Source organism: Pseudorasbora parva, chromosome 5 (assembly GCF_024679245.1).
Source record: "Pseudorasbora parva isolate DD20220531a chromosome 5, ASM2467924v1, whole genome shotgun sequence".
NCBI lineage: Eukaryota > Metazoa > Chordata > Actinopteri > Cypriniformes > Gobionidae > Pseudorasbora > Pseudorasbora parva.
This window is the reverse complement of record NC_090176.1, coordinates 4759880-4782237: the sequence shown is the minus strand read 5'-3', so window position 1 is coordinate 4782237 and position 22358 is coordinate 4759880. Positions and strand designations below refer to the sequence as shown.

General features: G+C 39.4%; 1 protein-coding gene across 1 annotated transcript in view; it reads right to left on the bottom strand.

Moving 5' to 3' along the window:
* The window catches only part of ptgfrna (prostaglandin F2 receptor inhibitor a), a 49118-nt gene extending 27374 nt beyond the window's left edge, over positions 1-21744 (bottom strand). The window contains exons 1-3 of the mRNA XM_067443074.1: positions 21359-21744; positions 16526-16897; positions 9127-9540 (exon numbers count right to left, since the gene is read on the bottom strand). Of these exons, the coding sequence (XP_067299175.1) occupies positions 9127-9540; positions 16526-16897; positions 21359-21410 (838 nt within the window). The 5' untranslated portion in view covers positions 21411-21744. The remainder of the gene's footprint in view (positions 1-9126; positions 9541-16525; positions 16898-21358) is intronic.
* Positions 21745-22358: the final 614 nt, after the last annotated feature.

The following is a 22358-nucleotide window of genomic DNA, read 5'->3' as shown; positions in this document are numbered from 1 at the left end:
GAAGCGTTTGGGACTTTCTGTTCGCTGAGAGAGTTTCTGGTCATAAGAGATAAAAACCGAAAACAAGCAATTACTTGAGCCAGCAACTATCATCTAAAGTCATCTCTCAGTTTTCCATGCATGTTGTGTTCTGCAGTGAACTATATCTTGCCAAATCTGAGACTAAATGAAGACGAATGTGGTCATCTGAATGATCTCTTTGTAATGAATGGAAGGACAGGAAGGGAATAAATCAGAGAGGAGTGACAGATACAGATCAAAAACATCACATTTATCATATGTGTGACCCTTGGCCATAAAACATAAGGGTCATAGGGGTCTTTTTTTCATCTGAAAGCTGAATAACTAAGATTTTCATTGATGTATGGTTGTCAGTACAATATTTGGTCGAGATACAACTATTTGAAAATCTGGAATCTTTTCCAATCCAATTTATTGAGACCAAGACTTTTTAGGGGTTGAGACCAAGACAAGACCAAGACTTTGTAGGGGTTGAGACCAAGACAAGATCAAGACTTTGTACAGTTGAGACCAAGACGAGACCAAGACTTTGTACAGTTGAGACCAAGAAGAGACCAAGACTTTTTAGGGGTTGAGACCAAGACAAGACCAAGACTTTGTACAGTTGAGAACAAGACAAGACCAAGACTTTGTACAGTTGAGACCAAGACGAGACCAAGACTTTTTAGGGGTTGAGACCAAGACAAGACCAAGACTTTGTAGGGGTTGAGACCAAGACAAGACCAAGACTTTGTACAGTTGAGAACAAGACAAGACCAAGACTTTGTACAGTTGAGACCAAGAAGAGACCAAGACTTTTTAGGGGTTGAGACCAAGACAAGACCAAGACTTTGTACAGTTGAGAACAAGACAAGACCAAGACTTTGTACAGTTGAGACCAAGACGAGACCAAGACTTTGTACAGTTGAGACCAAGACGAGACCAAGACTTTTTAGGGGTTGAGACCAAGACAAGACCAAGACTTTGTAGGGGTTGGGACCAAGAGAAGACCAATACTTTGTAGGGGTTGAGACCAAGAAAAGATCAAGACTTTGTAGGATTGAGATCAAGACCAGACCAGCACTCTGTAAAATTCATCTAAGAGATCCATATCTACTGTTTGGGAAATGTCTTCTATTTAATGAATAAACACAATTAGAATAGTAAGACACTATAACGCTATTACCAATCAAATCACTGAAAATAAAATTAATGGCACAGAAATTGCATCAGAATTGGTAAAATTACACCTGCATATATAATGTACAGATTAATGTAACATTAAAACATTAATATAATCATCTATTCATCGGAATAGGGCTGGGCGATATGGCCAAAATTTCATATCCCGATATAGCTCATTTGATATCCCGATAACGATATACATAACGAGATAGCAATTTTTCTGTTAATTCAGTTTATGAATAGTCTATACAAAATTGCAATGTGGAAATGCAGTTTGAAATGATATACAAAACAAATAAAGGTAGTATGGACTACATTTTTATTTGATTTAGAACCTTTTTTTCAAGCAAGACAGTTGGTAAAGTTAACACCTGCCTATGGATGTTAACCGATGACCGTTTGACCGATGGTTGACCGTATCAACGCTAACCGATCAAAGTTGTCGGTAAAAAAAAAAAAAAAAGAGATCTCTAAATTAGTCTATTATAGACAGTGGACTTAACGCTACTACAGTTAGCCATATTCCAAAATCTTTTTGTGTGAAGTGAACAAATCCCTCACACTCAATTTTTCATACCTCGCCTGTTTGTACTTAATAAACCAATAAAAACATTTGACGCGAGGTCACAGCTTTTGGGTTCGCGCGCTCACAAGGTTTGCAAAAAGTAAACAGGCTAACACTCGAGGTTAGAGCCAGGGCAGACGACAGTGTGAAGCGTCATTCCGCATAAGATGGGCTTACATTTGGAAATGTATATTACATCTACATTTCAGTGGCAACACATAAGGTGTTGATCGTCATTCTTTATTATTGTTAGCACTACCTCTAAAGCGGCGTCTCTTCGGAGCTGTCATTTTCTTAAATGAGCTGCGGCAATGTTTCAAATGAGCTCATAACGCTAGACAAAGGCCTTTTTCAACGCGATCACCTTGTACCCAAACCATTTCGAAACTAAGGAGCCATTTGTCCTCCGATTACAAACAAGCTCCTCGGCGCCGCGTTTGGCGCTGTGGGGGATTTAAAAAAAGTGACGTGAGTGGAAGGGAGGCGGCAGCGCTAGGACGGTGCTTGTGAGAGAGAGAGAGAGAGAGAGAGAGAGAGAGAGAGAGAGAGAGAGAGAGAGAGAGACTCGCGGCTGTTATTTCAAATAGCGCAGCATATTTTAAACTAATCGGTTAACCGGTTTCAACCGGCTAATGAGGCTCGATGGTCGGTCAAGAAAATGTTTCGTTTTCCCCATCCCTACACCTGCCATTAAAATATTTCAATATATGGCTATGGTGTGCCACGCGTAAAAGCCCGTTGCAGCGTCTGTGTCTGAAGTTTGTTTTGAGCGCTCTGCCACCACTCTGGCATAATTACTCTGAGAATTACCCTGGTCTGAACCGCGTCTACTACCGTCTTCCTCCATGTTTGTTTATGTATTGCAGCGTGCATGGGCATGCCGTGGCGTGAGGTGCATCTTGGCGTAAAATTCTGCCGTAAACGCCTTATCGTGGCGTAAGCGATAGAGCCTAATATTAAACGATAGACATTTTCTATCGTCCAGACGATATATTTCGTCATATCGCCCAGCCCTACATCGGCATACTTTATTAAACCGATTTATTCAAAGCAGCTGATTCATTTAACAACGAAACAATGCAGAATTTACAGTCATCAGTTTAAAATGTAATATTAAATTTAATATTAACTTCTTGTTTATTAAACGTTTAAACAATATAATTTGCAGTCACGCTTATATTCATGCAAACACCTCTCTTGCTCTTGTGATATTGTTTAGTTATCTTCTATGTTATATTACAAAAGCGTTGTTACAAAGAAGTTATTAATTGCATTTTACACAGTAAGTTTTACATCAAATCACATTAATGATGTTAAATCAGACAAAGCACTGGCAGTTTAGTGATCATCTTTGCAGTTGTGGTATCGACTGGCCTTAAGATAAAATCCCGAGTCCTCCAAGTCTGAGACCAAAACGAGACCAAGACCTTCAAAAACTAGTCTTAAGACCGGTCTCGAGTACTACAACACTAATGATAGGATAGTTACAAAATATCTTATGGAACATGATCTCTTCTTAATATCCTAATGATTTTTGGCATAAAAATTGGTAATTTTGAGCAATTTTTTGAGCTATTGCCACAAATATACCCGTGGGACTGTTTTTGTGGTCCAGGGTAGGGATGGCTCGATACCACAATTTTGGCTTCGGTACGGTACCACAATCTAATACCGAAGTACCGATATTAAATCGATACCACACGGTCTGATATTAGCGCGGGTATATTGCACGCGAATGAGTACAATTATGCAAGTTTTGAGTTTATAAAGTGGGAAATTACCACAAATGTTTATTAGTAAATTAATCAGCAAAGCTTATCACATCAAATCAGTCATTTGAAAACTTTCTTGTGAGAAATAATTTCAGGAAAATATCTCTCAAAATGAGCAAATTGCTTCTGGTTTCAAAAGACGTCGAACTACACTAAAGCAATCTGCATAATCCGATTCAACATTTCAGCTCGTCTCGGGATGGAGAACGGAAATCATTTAAGCGATTTTATAGCATTTCGCAATAACAGTTACAGTAGTTATAAGCTCATAACAACGACACGCGCGCACACACACACACACACACACACACACACACGCGCGCCTGTAACTTAAAGCTCACACATTCCACATTAAGTTTCCTTAAACAGTCAAATACACAGAATTATGTACAAATGTCCGTCTTTAGTGAGTATTCACATAAACACAGGCGGTTGAGTCTAACACGAATGTAAATAGTGCAATAGTATGCATGCAAATATTATGAGAACTAAATGTCATTGGTTGAAACGAACGCTGGAGATTGTGATATTCGATCTTATGTTAGGCTGTGTGTGTGTGTGTGTGTTGATCAGTGTTAAAAGAAAATAAATGTCTTACGTTAAATGAGATGGTTTGAATGATCACTGACCTGTCGATCTCTTCAGAAGTCTTAAAGTCAGGATAGTGACAGATGCTTGGCTAGGTTTGATGGCTCTTCATCAGTTTTATAAGCAAAGTCAACTTTGTAAAGTAATTACAAATTTCACTTCTACTCCTCTCTTTATTAATTCGTTTTGGGCATCTTGAGTGAGATTCGAATGCTTTATCCATTTTGTTCATCTGTTGTTGTCACATTTGCCGGTTGTTTCGGGTCAGTTTGGGTAGAGCGCTGCCATCTAGCAGTGAACTTCGGAACAGCAGCATATACCGAAATGTGCAAAATCATGATATCGTACCGTTTTAAATAAAATATATACCGGTATTTTTCCAGTACCGGTATACCGCGCATCCCTAGTCCAGGGTCACGTATAGTATGACCTCAGAAGAGTATGTGGTCCTTTTGGCGCAATATATTAGAGATTCTGTCTTTGAATAGGATCAGTCATTGCCAATATCTGTAAGCCCTGTAGGTCTCTTTATAACTTCAAGGCAAGCTAAGATAAAACGAGCACGTTTGCTGAAGCGAGAGCCTCGTGAAAGCACTTGGACAGGCAGGAGGGCTTTAATAAAAGGTCACAGCTACAGTCTAGAAATCCCTTCGACTTCACTATCATTGTTCATAATGCTTCATAATAACAGGGACTTCGAAAGCGCCATTGTCTCCTGTCTGATGTCTACAGGCAATCATTTCTCTTACAAATCCCAGCATAAATTAAAAAGAGTTAAAGTAATGGTTTGTGTAACCCAGACGACCAGGATAATCTCGGTCTCAGACGGCACATTTACCGTACGCTCACTGACTGTCTAATGCGTATTGCACACAATACACATCCCAGAGTGCAAAGCTCGGTTTTTAATTAGTGAGGCTCTGTGGCAGTCAGACGACCTCTTCCTGTAGCATACGCAATTTTAAAGGTAATTTCTTGCGTTTAAAAAGGAAATATAATTTTCATAATTTAGTGTGAGTAATGTGTGAATTTAAGAAGTGAGAATATTTTAGTGGTAACGGTCAAATGTTGAGCAGCTCAGCTCGATCCTGAACCTTTTGAACAGTTGCTCATCACAGCTAGTCTTTATTTGATTTCAGGATTAATCTTTTTTTATATTTTATATGGAGTGGATTTATGAAATGTTGATATTTTAAGCAGACAGCTTGTGTTTTATTTTATAAAGCTAGAAACAATTCAGCCGGGTGCAAAATCGTGTGCTACATTTGGATTTGAAATGACCATATCATGAATGTAATCCAGAAGCGCTACATTCATTATCATGTGACCGTTGCATCCCATCACCTTCCTTCATAAATCCTCTCCTGTGTCCTCATGGGATAGTAAATGTCGATCGTATGCTCACTTCAGAATCCACCAGAAGTAGTAGGTCATCCGGATACTGTTCGCCTGTACAGAGCAGCGTAGGAGACTGACACAGACGTCGAGAAATTGTTAAATAAAGTCCTTATTTTTGTGCATAAAAAGTATTCTCGTCACTTCATTAAATTGAGGTTGAACCACTGGAGTCACATGGACTATTATATGACATTAAACTTTATTATCAGACAAGTCTGACATTTTTCTTGCATAACAGCATCTATGTTTCCAACAGCATACATTAAAACATCGACATACACTTAGTCCACATTTACAATACTCTTGATGTCTTATGATTTATTCAACTAAGATAGCCTGAGAGGAGTGCTTCACTTTGTTGAATCTCTGTCCCTCCGGTTTGATGGTAGTAATTCAAACTCATTATGCAGAACAAGATTAGGATCACAAACAATACTATTAGCCAATACAATACTAAGCTTACTCATAAAGCTTCTCAAGCAGCTATCCTGCAATCTTCAAACCGATTTTTAATTGATTAAACAACTTCGTTCATAGTGCAAGCAACAGACAGACTCGTATACCAAATAGAGTTAAACCAATATTGCAGTATACTCATTATCACAGAGCTAAAGAACAGCAGAAGAATCTGTTTTCTTACTCCAAACGACCGAAGACAATGGCGGAAGCTTTGTTCCTATGCTTAGTTTTTACAGAGAGTATCAATGTGATCTTTCCAAGATAACATCATCTATCATCACCCCTAAAATACTTGTATGTTTTAACGATACCTTCACTACCTGAGGTGCCGGGACACAGTTCTGGACCGTTCTGGCCCACTTTAACCCCAGTGTACACGTGCTGTAGAATGTAAGAACGAGAATTGGTTGGTTGTTTTGTTAACTTTATGAGAATGAGAATTGCTCCTCAGATGTCTTGTCCATTAGCCTAGAAATTTAGATGCACCCTAGCGGGAGTAAATGTAACCCAGCTGCGAAAACGACCCAGCTGGGAATGCTGGATCTACTTATTTATTGAATGAATGAATAGATCCAGCAGTCGCCGCTAAACCGTCTTATGCACAGCGCTGACAAACTCTGCCACTTTCGCCGCTCTATTGAAGTGATGAAGAGCGTCAGGCAGTCGCTTTATTCATTTGAATTTAATTCAAGCACAGCATCATGTGTACAGTAAAGGCTCTGTGTGAAAACAGCACACAGAGAGTCCGAGCATGTGAACGGAAGTATTGAGGTAAACTATAGGCTTCCTACACGCCTGCAATCAGGGCCATAATCAGCCATGAGGTCGCCGTGGTCCAGACCTCGGGTTTTTTCAGCGGTGTATATAATATGATACATGTAAAATAATTTCATCAGATTAGGCATAAGATAATGAATGTATGTCTACATATTGTGAATTAATTTATTAAACGTATTTATAGCGTTCATAGCCGTGAATTAATTCACTTGTCTAAGAAAATGCTTAATCAAATATGCTAAATATCAAATGACCATATGTTTACTATCTTCACTGACAGACGGAAATGAAAAGACTATCATTCAGAGCTCAGCTTTAGGATGGGAAGAGACAGGGCAAGAGAAGGAGAAAGTCAAATGAGAGAATATGATAGATAATCTACTGCCCACTAACATGGTTTTAAAAACTTTTTTTTTGCCTTTAACAGTCTTAAAAAGCACATATGTGGATCAGAGAAATCGACATTTTATTGGGGGACCATCCATGCCCCCCGAACCCCAAAAATAGCTGGTTTTAAAACTCCTTAAGGCAGTTAGCACCAAGATCGGCTACGCTCTTGATCTGGGCCTGGTTTAAGAGGAGTTAAAAGGACAAATCCAGTCCCAGTACCAGTCACTATAGGAGCTATCTTCACTGGATGTAAGAATAGCCAGAATATTTGGACCAGCATACATTGTGGTGTGTTGTTTTTTCTTACTTTTATGATACAGCAAAACGTTTGATTTTGCATTTTGACAGTGACTCTGCATTAGGTCCATCGAGGTTGTGATTTATTTCTGTTGTAATTGTCTTCAGCCATTTTTGTGTCACATTTTAATCAGTTCTGGACTTCCCATTTTTATGTTTGAATCTACATTATGGAAAACAACAATGAGTTCCTCCATATTGTGGTGCTCAGCAATTTCAACAAGTATCGTCATCATATCAGTGTAGATAGAGCAAAATAAACCCATTAAAATATCGTGTAAATAAGTATTAAGATACTTGGTGCCACAGACACTCTAATCCCCATAAGTATTGCTACACCACACAATATTAGTATTTTTCCCTGTTGCTCCTACACTAAATTTGAGGGTTCCCCCACCTGCCAAATCCCACTGCGTACGCACATGCACACTCTTTAAATCTCTTGACAAACTAAAAGACATACATGACATTATAGATATAGATTATACTGAATGTCAACTGGCCTATTTTGCTCAAGATAAGGATTTATTGAGTCCACGTTATGCAAACCAGAAACTCTGCTTCTAATCTGTCGTTCAGATCACAAGTTTGTGATGCTGTTTGCAAATGTTTGTTGGAACGATGGTTTCCGGAAACACAGACTGGTTGAACTATGTGGATAACTTGTGACCATAGATGCTTTTGGGAAACGCACCTCTGTTTAGCTAATCAAGTCCTTCAGGCTTATATGAAAACTACAGGGAACACATGTCGAATCTAAACTCTCAGGACTGCGACCCTCCAGGAGTTTTGCACCCCTGCCCTAAACTCTAAAACTACTTATATTTTAGGTTTATTGCTAAGTTTTTTGTAACTTTTATGCTTCACATCAAAGTTTGTAAAGCCACTATATTCAGCTGGATAGCTTGGGTGAGAGCTTATAATATTTAGTGCTGAAAGGATGAAGAAAATGTATGAAACCCTAACCAAGGCCACTGGGAAAAAAAGCTATTTCTTTCTGGAAATGTCAACACATCATCTTCAGTGTCTCACGTCTTTGAAAATGGAGAACAATCATATTTTGTAATATATACATGTCACGCGAGAGCTTTATAAAACACCTTAATAGTAGCCTAACGTGGTCATACTCAATTCTAGAATATGAGTCTGATGCTCCATTGGGCTGTGATTATGGGGCGTGTTTCAACCCAACCAGGAAAGACCTCGATTGGACAGACCAACAACCAATCAGAGCAGCGGAGCGACGCATAAAGTTAGTTGTCAAATGTCAACAGAGCTCATCTGCACTGTGTTGCCAAGTCTGCAGTTTTTTCCTGCGGGTTGTTTTCCATGTCCGCGGGTTGAAGTGACCTCAATTATGTGATATATAGACCCATGAATGTGAGTTTTGGCAGGCAACCTTGCCAAAATAACAAACATTTTACCCCCCAAACGCATTTTTTTTCCGAAAGGTCAATTTCTGTTCAGCCATAATTTCTCCTCTATGGGTTGAGTTCAGACCGAACTGCCCGAGCTCATATGTTGTGGGCGGGGCTGAGTTCGGCTGACATCCAGGCTAGTTTAATAGCATATTTTAAAGCTCATAATCATGTCACAGGAAACAGAGTCATCAATTTCTTAATGTTTCATTGATCAAATCTCATAATCGTAGACACAATAAACTACAGACTGAGAAGAGAATGAGATGCGACTCACCTGTGGGCGAAACCATGACCTTCCCCATATCCACAGGCTTCTCCTGAATCTTCCTCCAGTTTCTTCCTTCTTCTCCCTGCCTCACCCACTCTTGGGCCGTACACACATATTCCCCTTGGTCTGACGGCTTTGCTCTCTTCAGGATTAGTCCGTAAAATCCACCTCCACGAAGGTCCAACTGGAGCCCACCGTCTGTGTAACGCTGGGTGTAGCTGCTTCCTACTTTGATCTTATCATCCGGCCCGAATGCCAAGATTTCCTCCAACACGCCGCCTTTCCTGATGGACCAGCTAACGGAGAGGAAGGTGTGCTCCGTGAAACCTCGAGTTGTGTTGCACTGAAGCTCCACTGATTCTCCCTCAGACACCGAGGACTTGGGGATGGCTGGAGAAACCTTCAGACTGTCCCCAATCACTGCACACAACAGAGAACACTTTAAAACAGGCAGGGGACGACATGTGTGTGTGTGTGTGTGTGTGTGTGTGTGTGTCAAAGAGGTTAAAGATGAAGTGTGTGATTTTCACATCACCAAATAGACTTTCAAAAAAATGTGTTAGGACAAACATAATCCCACCCTAAACTCATCTCATGGTTTAGACCATGTTGTCGTACTCAACCCTGTCTGGTAATTGTGTTTTTTTCCACTGGTGCTGTACAAATTACACACATCACCTGTAACAAGACATCTGGAATCAGCACAAATACAACAGTAAAGCCACAATGTTTACATTTTTAGTTGCATAGTCAAAGCAAAGGAGTGCTTGATGAATCCTTGATTGGGCGAAGCTTTAATTCTGTCAGACAAGTGCTTCCGTTTCTTCCGCTTGTGTGTGTGTGTGTAACGCAGTGCTGTTTATCATATCACACACATGTGAGTGTGTTAAAGTGATGTTATAATGCTCCTCTGCGCTGCTATGAGACACTTGTTCCCACTGCAGTGAGCGAGATCATATTAGGCCCCGTTCACACCACAAGTCCTAATGCTCAATTCTGATTTTTTGCTCAGATCTGATTTTTTGTTTGGCTGTTCACATTACCTTTTAAAATGTGGCCTAAATCTGATTCCAGTGTGAACTGTTTCAGGTTTCAAACTAACCCGCATGTGCAAAAGAACAATATCAATGACATCAGACGCAGCACGCTGTTGCACTAAAGCTCAGGTTATAGAGGAAGTAAGCATTTTCACTTTTATTTAAACATGTTTGTGGAAGCCATAACATTAATGAGCAGGTGCTGAAGAGGAGAAGAACGAAAAGAAAGAGCAAAATTGGTTATTTTGGCCTTTTGTCACCTTCCTTTGGCACTGAAGCCACGTTTTTCTGTGTCCTCGTTCTTCCATTTCGTGTGCTTTCAAAAGCGGAGCGGTTACGGTAGGATCCTTCTAGTTTAGCTTGACTTGAAGTATCTCCCCATATACTAATTAGGTCTAACACCTCACTCTCCCTCCACTGACTTGCTCCATCGCTGTTCTCCATATCTAGTCAAGTTTTTAATGTTACTGTCTGTGTCTGTTGTGTCTAGGGCTAACTCGCTGGTGCATAATTGGGACAAATGTCGACATAGATTGATGTAAAATACGCATCATATCCGCATTAAATCCGCTTTGGTTGTTCACACTGCGGTCGCATTGGAAAAAATCAGATCTGGGTCTGATTCAGGACCACATATGTAAGTGGTCTAAATCTGATTTGAAAAAAATCAGATCTGGGCTAGATTTGAGTGTTCACACTACCTCTGAAGAGGTCTGACCTGGTCACTTGACCCCAAAAAAATCTGATTTGGGCCACTTTTGCCTGCAGTGTGAACGGGGCCTTAGGCGGTAAAACATGGTAATCAATAACGCCAGATTTAAACAAGACTGACTGTGTTGAGCTGGAGAACAATCATCAGTTTCTGTCCAACAATGATCATAACAGTTGCTCATCTGTCTAATAAAACACCAGATATTAAAGTGTCTCTGGCGTTTCCATGTTTTCTACAAAATAAAACCTGAAATCGAGGGTAATGATCAGTATGATGCCACTTAAGTCTCTGGATTTAAACACTCTTGGAAACATTTGGGATAATGTAAGTACACAAATCAACGAAATATATAACACTGTTCTAGTGGTTTTTGGAAATTTTAAATCCAAAAATCATACATATTGCGCCTTTAATGTGATATGACGACGCCGGCAACATTGAGATCACACTATACGGTTCAAACATTTGGGGTGAGCACTATATATAAGAAATTAATTCTCAACATGTAAGTGCGTCAGAAACAAGGCGCTCCTGAACTCATCATCACACGAACACTTTCAGAGAAAACAACACTTCCGTTATTGTCCCTCATTTCCTCATACTTTCTGCTCAAGTGTTCGATTGTTCTGCTTAACTGTGGTTACTAGTACATCACAGCACCGGCTTAAAGAGATGTCCGACCCCTGATCTCTCTCACGCTCTGTGTCCGTCAGTGTCATAGTGAAGCAATCACTCTTGTCTGTTGGTTAAAGTTTAAGGGAAATTCCTGATGTTACGCTTCCTTAACGCTCTCTCCATGAGTCTCCAGAAAAGGAGCGGAGTGATAAAATCAGCACAGCAGCTTAAAAAGCTTCAGAGCTCCACTGACTTTCACTCCAGTCAGTTTAAAGAATAGGTCTTTGTATTTCGGTCACACTTTCAAGTCTCGCTTCACATTCCTCCTACACTTCTACTGCAGCCCTGTTTAAACATGTAAAGATACTGTAGCACATCTGATACGCAAGGCCTCGAAATCATCAACATGACCAAAACTGCTGATAAACCGGTCTCACTCACTCTCCTCCAGTCCTTCGGTCTCTGACTGATAGATTAGTGCGTATTATCAAGTAAAAGTCTTTAATTTAACTGTCCAAACGTCCTCTTTCAGCTCTGTCAAATCTGCTCTGATTTTATCAAGTAAACGTGTTAGTGATATTTCAAGATCAACACTTACTGGACTGAAGAAACTTTATATGATAATCCAGACATCATTTATTAGAAAACTCTTAGATATGATCATCATCTTTTGATGAAGGTGTATTTGTTTATCTGTCAATTGTATTGCATTGCATTATATGTTTTAAAACTCACGTTTCGATCATAAAACTAAGCATTTAGGGCCAGTTGTTCAAAGAGAAGCGGATCGGATTTTGGTTATCGGATTCGATCATATCTTGAAAATTGGTTGTTCAAAAGGGAAAGCAGGAATCTGAAATCAGATTAGATCACGGAATCCAATCCTAGTTAATCTGGATCAAACCTTCAGTTTGTGCTGTTTAAAACTTGTCAGAGCGATTTGGATAACTTTGATCCAAAAAAGACAGGATTATTCTGATCAAAACGGGGGTTAGGATTTCAAGGTGGATTCGGGGAAGAAAATGTAAAACTTTAAAACTGGTCAAAAAATACAACATTTGTATCATATAATACACAAACACTATTTTATATTTCTCTTGATTATATCGGATAATTGTTAAATTAACAAATAAGAAGAAGACATTAGGCTCCCTCTTAAGCCGTCCGTTAGCCTACAGTCAAGTTAAAAAAAGATTTAGCCGCCATAAAATAATCCCCAAGCTGTAAATATCAAACACAAATATTATATTAAATTTAAAGGTTTTTTTAATCACTTATAAGACTTTTTACATCTTATCAATAATAAGAGATGAACCAGTCAATATTTCTGTTTCTCGGGTGAAAGCTACACAAAAGCATTTGAATTATTTTTTTCCCCAAACTCATATTTGATCTATTTTTCCCATCCCCATGTCCCTTCAGGGGCTCCGTAGAGCACTAGTAATCCAGATTTGGTCATCTGAAAAAGTGTGTACCTGGATCAGGGTGATCCAAAAACCAGGACACAACAGTAAGATGGATGACCTGATCCTGGATAGCAAAACATGGGATTTCTAAATCCAGATCATTCTGATCCAGATTAAACTTGTTGAACAACCGGCCTTTAATATCATTTTACAACCGGCCCATAGGGTTGCAAAGGGGCTGAACATTTGCACAAGTTTAAAAAAAATCCCAGGAAGTTTCCAGCCCTACAGCATCAGATTGTGTTCCTCCATATTCTCTCGATATCATATTATACGACACAAACGCCTCCTGCATCAACTTTGATACTCCAAAAACACACGCAAACTTTTTCTGTCTAAGGGCTGCCTAAACTGCTCCACAGGGAAAGGGGAATAATGGATGATTGACTGATTTCATGTCAGGCTTTCCCGGGTTAAGAAGTCTGAGTGTAGGAGTTATCCTGCGCTTACTTTGAGCCACTCAGTTTGGTTTCGTTTAGGATAGACCTGTGCCGTTTAATTCACATTCGCATTAGATCAGTCACCATTTCTTTGGGGTTTTCTTGTTCCAATTAGTCGACCTGTTAAGGCTTGTTGGTGCCAGCACAGATGTCTAGAGTACAGCTGGCATAATGACAAAATACACAACTCAACTTAACTTTAACAAATAAGGCTAATAACTTAAAACACAGAGTCTAAATGAACACATAATATTTGACCTTATTCACAGGTGTTGGCAGTACAACGGCGTTATTAACTGATAATCTCCAAATGCCAGAATATCATCCATTTTGTCTTAAGTTGTAGCCACTTTTTTATTCTAAATAAATGGGGTAAAGGTACCTATAAAGCAGTATAAAGTACCCATTACGCACACTACTATCTTTGGGCTCAGATTATAAAAAGAAAAAATAATCTATCATCCTACTTGATGTCTTAACCAAATGATGTGTTTAATACTTTGTACCTCCTTTAATGTCAAGCTAATCAGCTCTTGCTCTGAGATATGGGTGTCCATGGGTTCACACTCTCTGGCGGCCATTTTGAAAGCTGTCTGAAAACTTTCACAGGAAGAGTAACCCCTTAAATGTGCATTTTGTAGACGTTTAGGACTTTATTTTCAACAAGTATAACTTCTTACTGCAAATTTTTTTGCATATTATAACCTAGATGTGGGAAATAATTACAGCTCAATCCAAAATTTTTTTTTAGCAACATAGCACAGGTGCTACAGAAAAGAGTTTGCTCACTAGCTGTGTAAGATTGTGTGCTAGACTAATATATTACTTCACAGGCATTACTGGCTTGTGCTTTTAAATCCGTTGTATTATAGCTGTACAGTTTATTGATATTCTGTGGTTTTACACTTCTATCATTTTTTTAAGATTTCATGTTATTTTAAGGTGAGCTTAAAGAGTCACTACTATGAAAAATCACAGTATAATTTCATAGATATTTTCTATAATGGCTGTTCAGGTTTGCTGTTCCACTAAAGCTCAGTGTGCTCCCGTTAAGCTCATCCACACTGAACGTCTATGTCAATACTTCATAAACAGACTTTAGATATGAACGGATGGTTGTCAAGTTAATCTTTATAAAATAATATAATTTTAAAAATGTTGTTAAAAATAAACAAGAATTTCCCATAAAAACATGTTGTGAGCTTAATGGGGACAGGGGTGTAAAGGGACAAACATGTCCCCATTAAGCACAGCCAGACTTTTTGCATTTAATGTTGTACATCTTAATTTAAACGCTTTTGTCATTTAAATAAAACATTACTGTGTGAGTGATTAATCTTTTATTTTAACATAACCCTGTACTCACACCAATACCCTGTACAACTAAAAAGTCTCAATGTAGATTTTGGTGAGCTTAATAGGTACGTTTACCCTAAACTAGTGCTGCAACGACGCGTCGACGTCATCGATGGCGTCGACTACGAAAATACGTCGACGTTCATGAAATGAACGACGTTCGCGTCGTGTCAGACGTTCATCTCGCGTAATGTTGGCTTCTGCTCCTGGTTCTATCACAAAAAACTAGACCGCGAATATCAAAAGTATGGGAATACTTTAAACAGAGGCCAAAAAGTGTTTCCCACACATAGACAAATTTGTGGCGGACTGCCACATAATCAATAACGGCCGCCACATTCGTCATTCATTCATTTTTACGCTAATTAAAAGACGCACGCATATTCGTTTAGCTGCATTTCCTTTCTCCGCCCTTTTGCGCGTCTCTTACTAACTCACTCACACGCGTTGCATTCGACCGTAAAACAAGTTTTATTGCATTTTGGCGCATTTAGTGTGACATAGCTTTTAAAACCAGAGCAGTTGAATAACAGAGTCGCGACACGCCTTCATCACGCGGCAGCGCGCGGTCACGGCGCTCATATAATTCTAAACAAACCAGCGCGGTGTCAATCAATACAGACCAGTGTTTCCCAACCGGGATCCCGAGCAAAAGTTGCAGGGACGCACTTACACTTCGGCTCATCTCACACCTGATGACGCATCTTTAATATGGGTTGTAACTTGGAAATAATGCTGTAGCCTATGTATGTTTCTGTCGCTGGATACACGTGCTGACTCCTCAGGTATGCACTACAACAACAGCGATAATAAAAGAAAAACGTGGGCAAAACGGTCTCTCTTTGTAAACTTTATAAAACGCATGCGAGGGCTGTCATACGTCCGAATAGGAGCAGTCATTTTCACCGTCATCACCCCCGTGTAGCCAGGAGACGCGAATGAGAAGATCTGTCTCTGTCCCAAAGCACGCAAATATTGAGTTATCTTTCAAATCCTGTGCTTAAACGGACAAACTCACAAAAAGTATGTCAAACTGTCATAGCCTACTCTATGCCTTAAGTGAACTTTATACAGAAAATACGACGACTATCCGTGGGTCTTAAAGGGGCAGTAGCATTCACTGCTGTCTGTTTAATGTCAAACAAAAGATAAAGACATCACTCACTGCTCCTGACTGAATAGCTTTTGTAAGTTTAATAAGGATTATTTTTTTAATTTTAAACAGTTAAATGTGTGGTTATTTGACTTTTGATTACTTCATTCCATTTCTCTACCTAAAAACTAATGTTAGATCTACCTGAAAAGCATTGTTTATTTTGTTCTCATCTTTGCTCAATAGTATTTATTTGTGCTGCTGCTTCTATTTAAGTTATCTGTTCTTATTTTCTTTATTTTCATTTGACAGTAGTCCTTTTTCCCCTGAACATAGCAAATACCAAACTGTACTGAAACGTGAACCTAAAACTGTGATACAAAGTGAACTGTGAGCAGTCTGTACTGTTACACCTCTAGCGTAACTTATGTGAGGGGGTGCCACAGAATTGTGAAAAATTTCAAAGGGTAAAAAAATTAATCGTTAGATTAGTCGACTAATCGAAAAAATAATCGTTAGATTAGTCGACAGAAAAAATAATCGTTAGTTGCAGCTCTACCCTAAACGGTTTCATTTTGTTCTGGCAGATGGAGCGAGACGTTGAAGTCTTACTCCCAGATGGAGCCTAATATGAATAAATAAACTTGTGTAAGCTCAATGAGCTGGTAAACGCAGGCTGGACTGACCTTTGAGCTCCACATCGGCGTGGTAGTTCCCGCTGATGACCGAATCTGTGCTCGGGGTGCTGCAGCGATACACGCCGCTGTCTGTCGCTCTGACCTTCTTAAACCAGAGCTCCACAGAATCATCGCCCAGCTTCTTATAACCGATGTCCCCGCTGTTGACCCGGTCCTTTACCGTAGGGTCCGTGAAGGCCTCGTCAAAGGTGGAGACGAGCTGGAGCAGTTTATCTCCGGCCTGGATCATGGACCACTCGAAATCCTGGTCTCGGGGTCCCTGGTAGTCAGACACATTGCAGCGGATGGAGATGGCCTGTCCCGCCACGTGCACCAGAGCAATGGCAGGAACCTTCACCACACGGCTCTCACTGAACGCCACTGAGAAAAGAAGACGACATTTACTAATGGACAGCTGGAACAGTTTCATCAGATATAAAGCATAACCAGACGCTGTGGATAGTGGTTTTCCAAAGTTACAAGCCACTCAGCATTTTCACTGGCCATAATTTTGACATTAATACCAGGAGAAAAACAGCCATATAGATATTTTTATTATCTCATAATTTGGCTGCAGGTTTATTAGGCTGCGGTCACTTTAAGAGCTGACGCACGGATCCATTACACTGATACACATGCGTTTTCTTTCACTTAAAACCGATCTGACTGTGTTCACGTGAATACTCGTCGAGAACTGTGTGTTTTTGACTGGTTAAGCACAATAAGCAGCGAAAAATAAGTCATGAGAGGCGGCTTTATGTGTGTGTGAGCACAAAATATGTGGGAATGAGTCAAATTATGAGCAATACGCACAATCCCTGCAACAATATTGATCCTGAGCAGATGAAACGAGTGAGTGAGAGGAGGAGGGTTTGTGTGTGTGAAAGAGAGAGAGAGAGAGAGAGAGAGAGAGAGAGAGAGAGAGAGAGAGAGAGAGAGAGAGAGAGAGAGATTATTTTTGATGCTTTTTTTAAAGACTACAATTGAAAAATGAAAGCTAGAAGTGACTGTGTTACCACTGCTGAAAAACACATTTGGCGAGTGTTAGTGTCAAAGGTTTGGATGAACACATTTTCAAACACACAGTCATCAATATGACGATATAAATGCAGGTATGAGAATTAGGCAGTGCTCAAAAAACTATATTTTGTCAGATTCTACAAGTCTCCGCCCTGTTCAGCTCATCCATTTAAAAAAAGGTTATATTAGGTGAAGAAATTCACATGTACATTTCAAGCATGCACAGTGCATTTTATAATCTATTATTTTTTCAATACATTTGTCATTGATAGTGGCAAAAAACAAATTGGGAGGCACGATATATCGTCACCATATCGGTATCGGCCGATAAGAAAATGTATCCGATATATTAAAGCTGATTAATGTATTATTTCCTTTAGCCGAGACACTTCAGATGTGCACTGTTCATCATGATCAGGGGCGGAGCGGGGGGGTGGCTAATTGGGCTTAAGCCCCGAATCTTTTCGTTAAAAACAACAACAACAAAAAAAAACTTTAATTTTGTTTAATTTCATTTCTCTCAGTCTTTCAGACTGGAGCGGCAAAAAATGAAACAACAGCTCTATTAGCGTGTGTGTGGCGGTCGACAATGCATCGCACATCACTCAGCTTGTTTGCCAATGCCAACTGCCAATAAAAACTAACGAAGAAGAATATATATCTTCTTCTTCGTCGTTGTCATCAGGGATTGGCGGGCTTTTGTATTTCACCTGCGTAGTAGTTAACTATAATTAACATGGACATTACACATTTTTTAAAAGGAACACTAAACCTCACCGGCCAGAGAGAGATTCTGCGTCAGACGAAAGTGTTACAGGTTTGTGAATCCACTGTTGTAACACTTGAGTTACATGACTGTATTGGTGGCTAGCGAGTTAACGTTAGGTTTTACTTATTAAGGCGAGACACGACAGGTGAAAACATTGTCAATTTTGAGATTTTGGGCCAGTTTACTCCTTTAACATGTAAGCTTTCATGTCAAAATAAAAAAGGCAACATTTAAGGTGGTTATTTCATTATATTTTGTCACCGTGCGCCTTTAGATTTCTACCTGAAATTATCCAGTTATTCTAACGCGAGCTCCCGTGCCGTCTCCATTCACAGAAGCATGTCATGCCTGGTATCATTATAAAGCTCTCAGTCTCACACACAGCACCGTCTAATCCAAATATGGGCATTTCCTTTGAAGAACTAACCAACCGCGAAAGTTTGCAGCCGAAAACAACATCTGATTGGTCATGGATTCTGTCAGCTAAGTAAACCAAAGTAAACCAAACTGAACTCTAAAGATTAATAATGATGTTTACACCACATTCCAATTTCACCTATGCAGGCTAACTTAAAAATAGTCAGATAATGGTTGCCTTTTTTATTTGCCAGGGGTTAAAATGAGTCATCCTTAACATGTTTGGTGTTTTGGATTCACTACAGCTGGAGAACAGTTAAATACAAAACAAGTTGTAGGCTCTACTGGGTGATTTTAATTTTTTTTTAGATAGTATATAGATTTTTAGGCATTCTATTATCTCAAACAGTCTGAAAAATAGTGCATTTAGCTGATGTAAATGGAAAAAAATCTCCCCGGGGGAGTGTGCCCCCGGACCCCCCTAGGTTTGGGCTAAGCCCCGAATGTTTACATCGTCTGGCTCCGCCCCTGATCATGATGGGTTTGAATTGCTTGAAATATGATTAAATTCCCTTCATTAAAGGAAAATACAGTTCAGAGCAACATGTGCAGCTCTCAAGTCTGTCATATCGGCTACATAAAATTATAATGAGAACAAAATGTGTTTAGGATATGGCATTAATGCTGAGACTTTTGTTTTTGCAATCAGGCTTTCAAAAACAATATACAATTTAGATTTATGAGCCAGTATATCGGAAAGATAATTCAAGAATTATTGCTTATCGTATCAGACAAAATTTTCATCCACATTAAAAGAAATTACTTTATTTATTTTACTCAAGGTATCTGAATGTCAGTTTGACATATAAAGTTTGTAATTTTTAAAATGGTTTAGATTAGGTCTCAGTTCAATCAGGACATTTAAGAAGCTTTAAAAAAGCTGGTGTGCATGGTGTGCATGTTGAGACAAAACAACGATATTGATATTTTAAGATATGCTTTTAGTTAAAATGTGCATTTTAGTTTGGGACTATACTGTGAAACCTGGGGTTAAAGTAATACAAACCAAATTCAGTCAAGTTTGACCAAACCCTGTCGCTCAAACTAAGGAGCCATGAAGAAAGAAAGTGTGGTAATATCAGAGGAAATGATCAGTCCAAGTGCAGGATGAGTCATCAATATTTCCCAGAAGAGAAAGACTGCACATTTCAAAAGGTGTTTATCCATTAAAAGTACTCTTCAAAGAGACGCGTCATGGAAATTATCCTTGTAAATAACCTCATTAGGTCATGGATGAGTTCAAAGCACAGGAATGAAAACATCAAGGTGAATATTAACATTTTATTGGGTTGGGAATGAAGCGCTCTGAGACGAATGATATCAGCATGGCAGCAGAAGACTTCACACTGGGGAAAAAACACGGAAGAGAGGAGAAGAGAAGAGGGACCGAAACCAAAACCGAGAGAAAGAGGTGACATGTAACAACTTGTCTCTTCATGAGGGGTTGGTTGTTCTTGTAAGGTTGACAACTCAGAAGACAAACATAGTAGACACTAGAGAAATATATGGTACGATAAACCCCCAGCTGTCAAAACTGAGGTTATAAGACACAGTATTAAAACAGGACACGGAGAAAGTTGAGAATGAGAGCGGATCAGAGCTGATTATATGAATGATAATGAATGAGTCAGGGATTGTGTCAACACAAAAACCTGTAAATGCAAATAGCTCACAGCAAGTGTAGATAGCAACTCTATCTTTTGAAAGGCAGAAGAAGAAAAAAAAACGTCCTATATGTTTTATTGTTACCGTCAAAGGTCATGCATCCGATATAGAGCTGAATATTGAACTGCATACCATAAAACTACTCTCACTATTTCTCCCGTAGAAAGATGTGGTAATGTATAGAAGTTTTCAGGCAGATGCCAACATGGACACTGTGTGACATATCTATTGATCTATATCATATTATTTGCATATTATTCGACTCGTCATAGTAATATTCATATAACTGCTTTGGCTCTGAAGCAAAAACCACATAACCATTGGGCTGAAAAACTGGTTTGCTCTATCTGCTTGCAGTAAACACATCTTAACCTTTAACACAACCCTAACTAACCAATGAATCACCTCACTTAATGGATCACTTCATACTGTATGTTACACAATTGACACCTGGATACACACTTTCAGGTGTGGTTTGGGGATTTACCGTGTTAAGGCAATGGAAAGCCTAACGGAAACAAAAACTCAGACTCATTAACAGGCTAATGTTAAAATGAAGGGTTAACAGACCTATAGAAATCGATAAGGAAGCACTGTAAACACATTCTGCTCTCATTTCACAATAAGTAGGGTGAATTCAGGTAGATTTGGGACACTTTTTGCCATTGGGATGACCGGGAGAAAAAGTGTCTCATTCAACCTGAATTTACCCTTGCCTGAATTTGAGGTCGATCTAAAATAAAACAAGTATTTTCATACAGGTAGCCTATTTTATTATATGATACTATTTTATAATGAAAATTATTATTTTTTATTTTGATACAAATCAGTTTAGATAACAACAAACAAGTTAGACAAGCATATCTAACTTTTCTGTTGTTAACTAAACCAATTAAAAACACAAACACACGTTTTATCAACCAAACGTTGCCTTGAAACTGTGTTTCTTAATCAAGAGCTCCTCAACTTACCAAGAGCGATAAACAAAATCACCAGGCGAAGGAGTCCCGTTCCTTTATCCATTTTGTGAAAGCGCGTGATTTTCCCACGGGATCGCCTTTGTCATCCAAACCGGGCAGAGAGTGTGAAATCCTCCCGTGAGCGCGCGCTGAACGAGTCTCCGGCACGGGCGCGGAATTAAAGTTGATCGCGAGTCGCGCGGTTTAGTCCTTTAGCGGTGTGAACGGCGGCAGATCTGCGCGTGCTGCATGATAAAACTCAGGACAGAGAGCTGGATTGGCACAGTCGTGTCCGGAAGTGCGTGTGTGTGTGTGTGTGCGTGTGTGAGTCAGTTCTCTGTTGGATGAGGGAGGGACTCGGCTCGCCGCAGGTGAAGTTCCGCCGCACCCGCGAATATTGAGTCGTGACAGTGCAGGCAAAATACAGGCACTAATTATCTCCCAGAATAACTCCCGAGTCCAGAGAGACCCCCAACCACCACTGCTATCCTCACATGTTCCCACAACGCCGCGGAATGAATCATTTATGTCGAGAAATCGTCCTCATTATCCTTTCATCTCTGAGAGAGTTATAGGATCTCATAAACCTGCACACATTCATGCATCAATACAGTGATATCTATGACCACACTGATTTATTTAAACTTCAAACAAATTAAGTGTGTTAGGAGTTACTCTGATCACTGTTAAGGGAAGTTATGAATATGAATTATAATCTGTACTATATCTAGTTTACTAATCAAATGTTGCATTGGTCATGTGAAATTTTGCAATGACATCAGATGTTGCTCTCAAAAACATGAATAAGATATGCTTAGCCTACATACTGTACATCTGCATTGTATTTTTTAATGTAGCTTTTAGTACACAACTCTTGAGAGACTGAATAAAAAACTACTAGTGAGTCATTTTAATTAAAGTGATAATTCACCCCAAAATTTAAATGATCCCATCAAGTCATCCTAGGTGTGTATGGCATTCTTCTTTCAGACGACTAAAATCATATATTTAA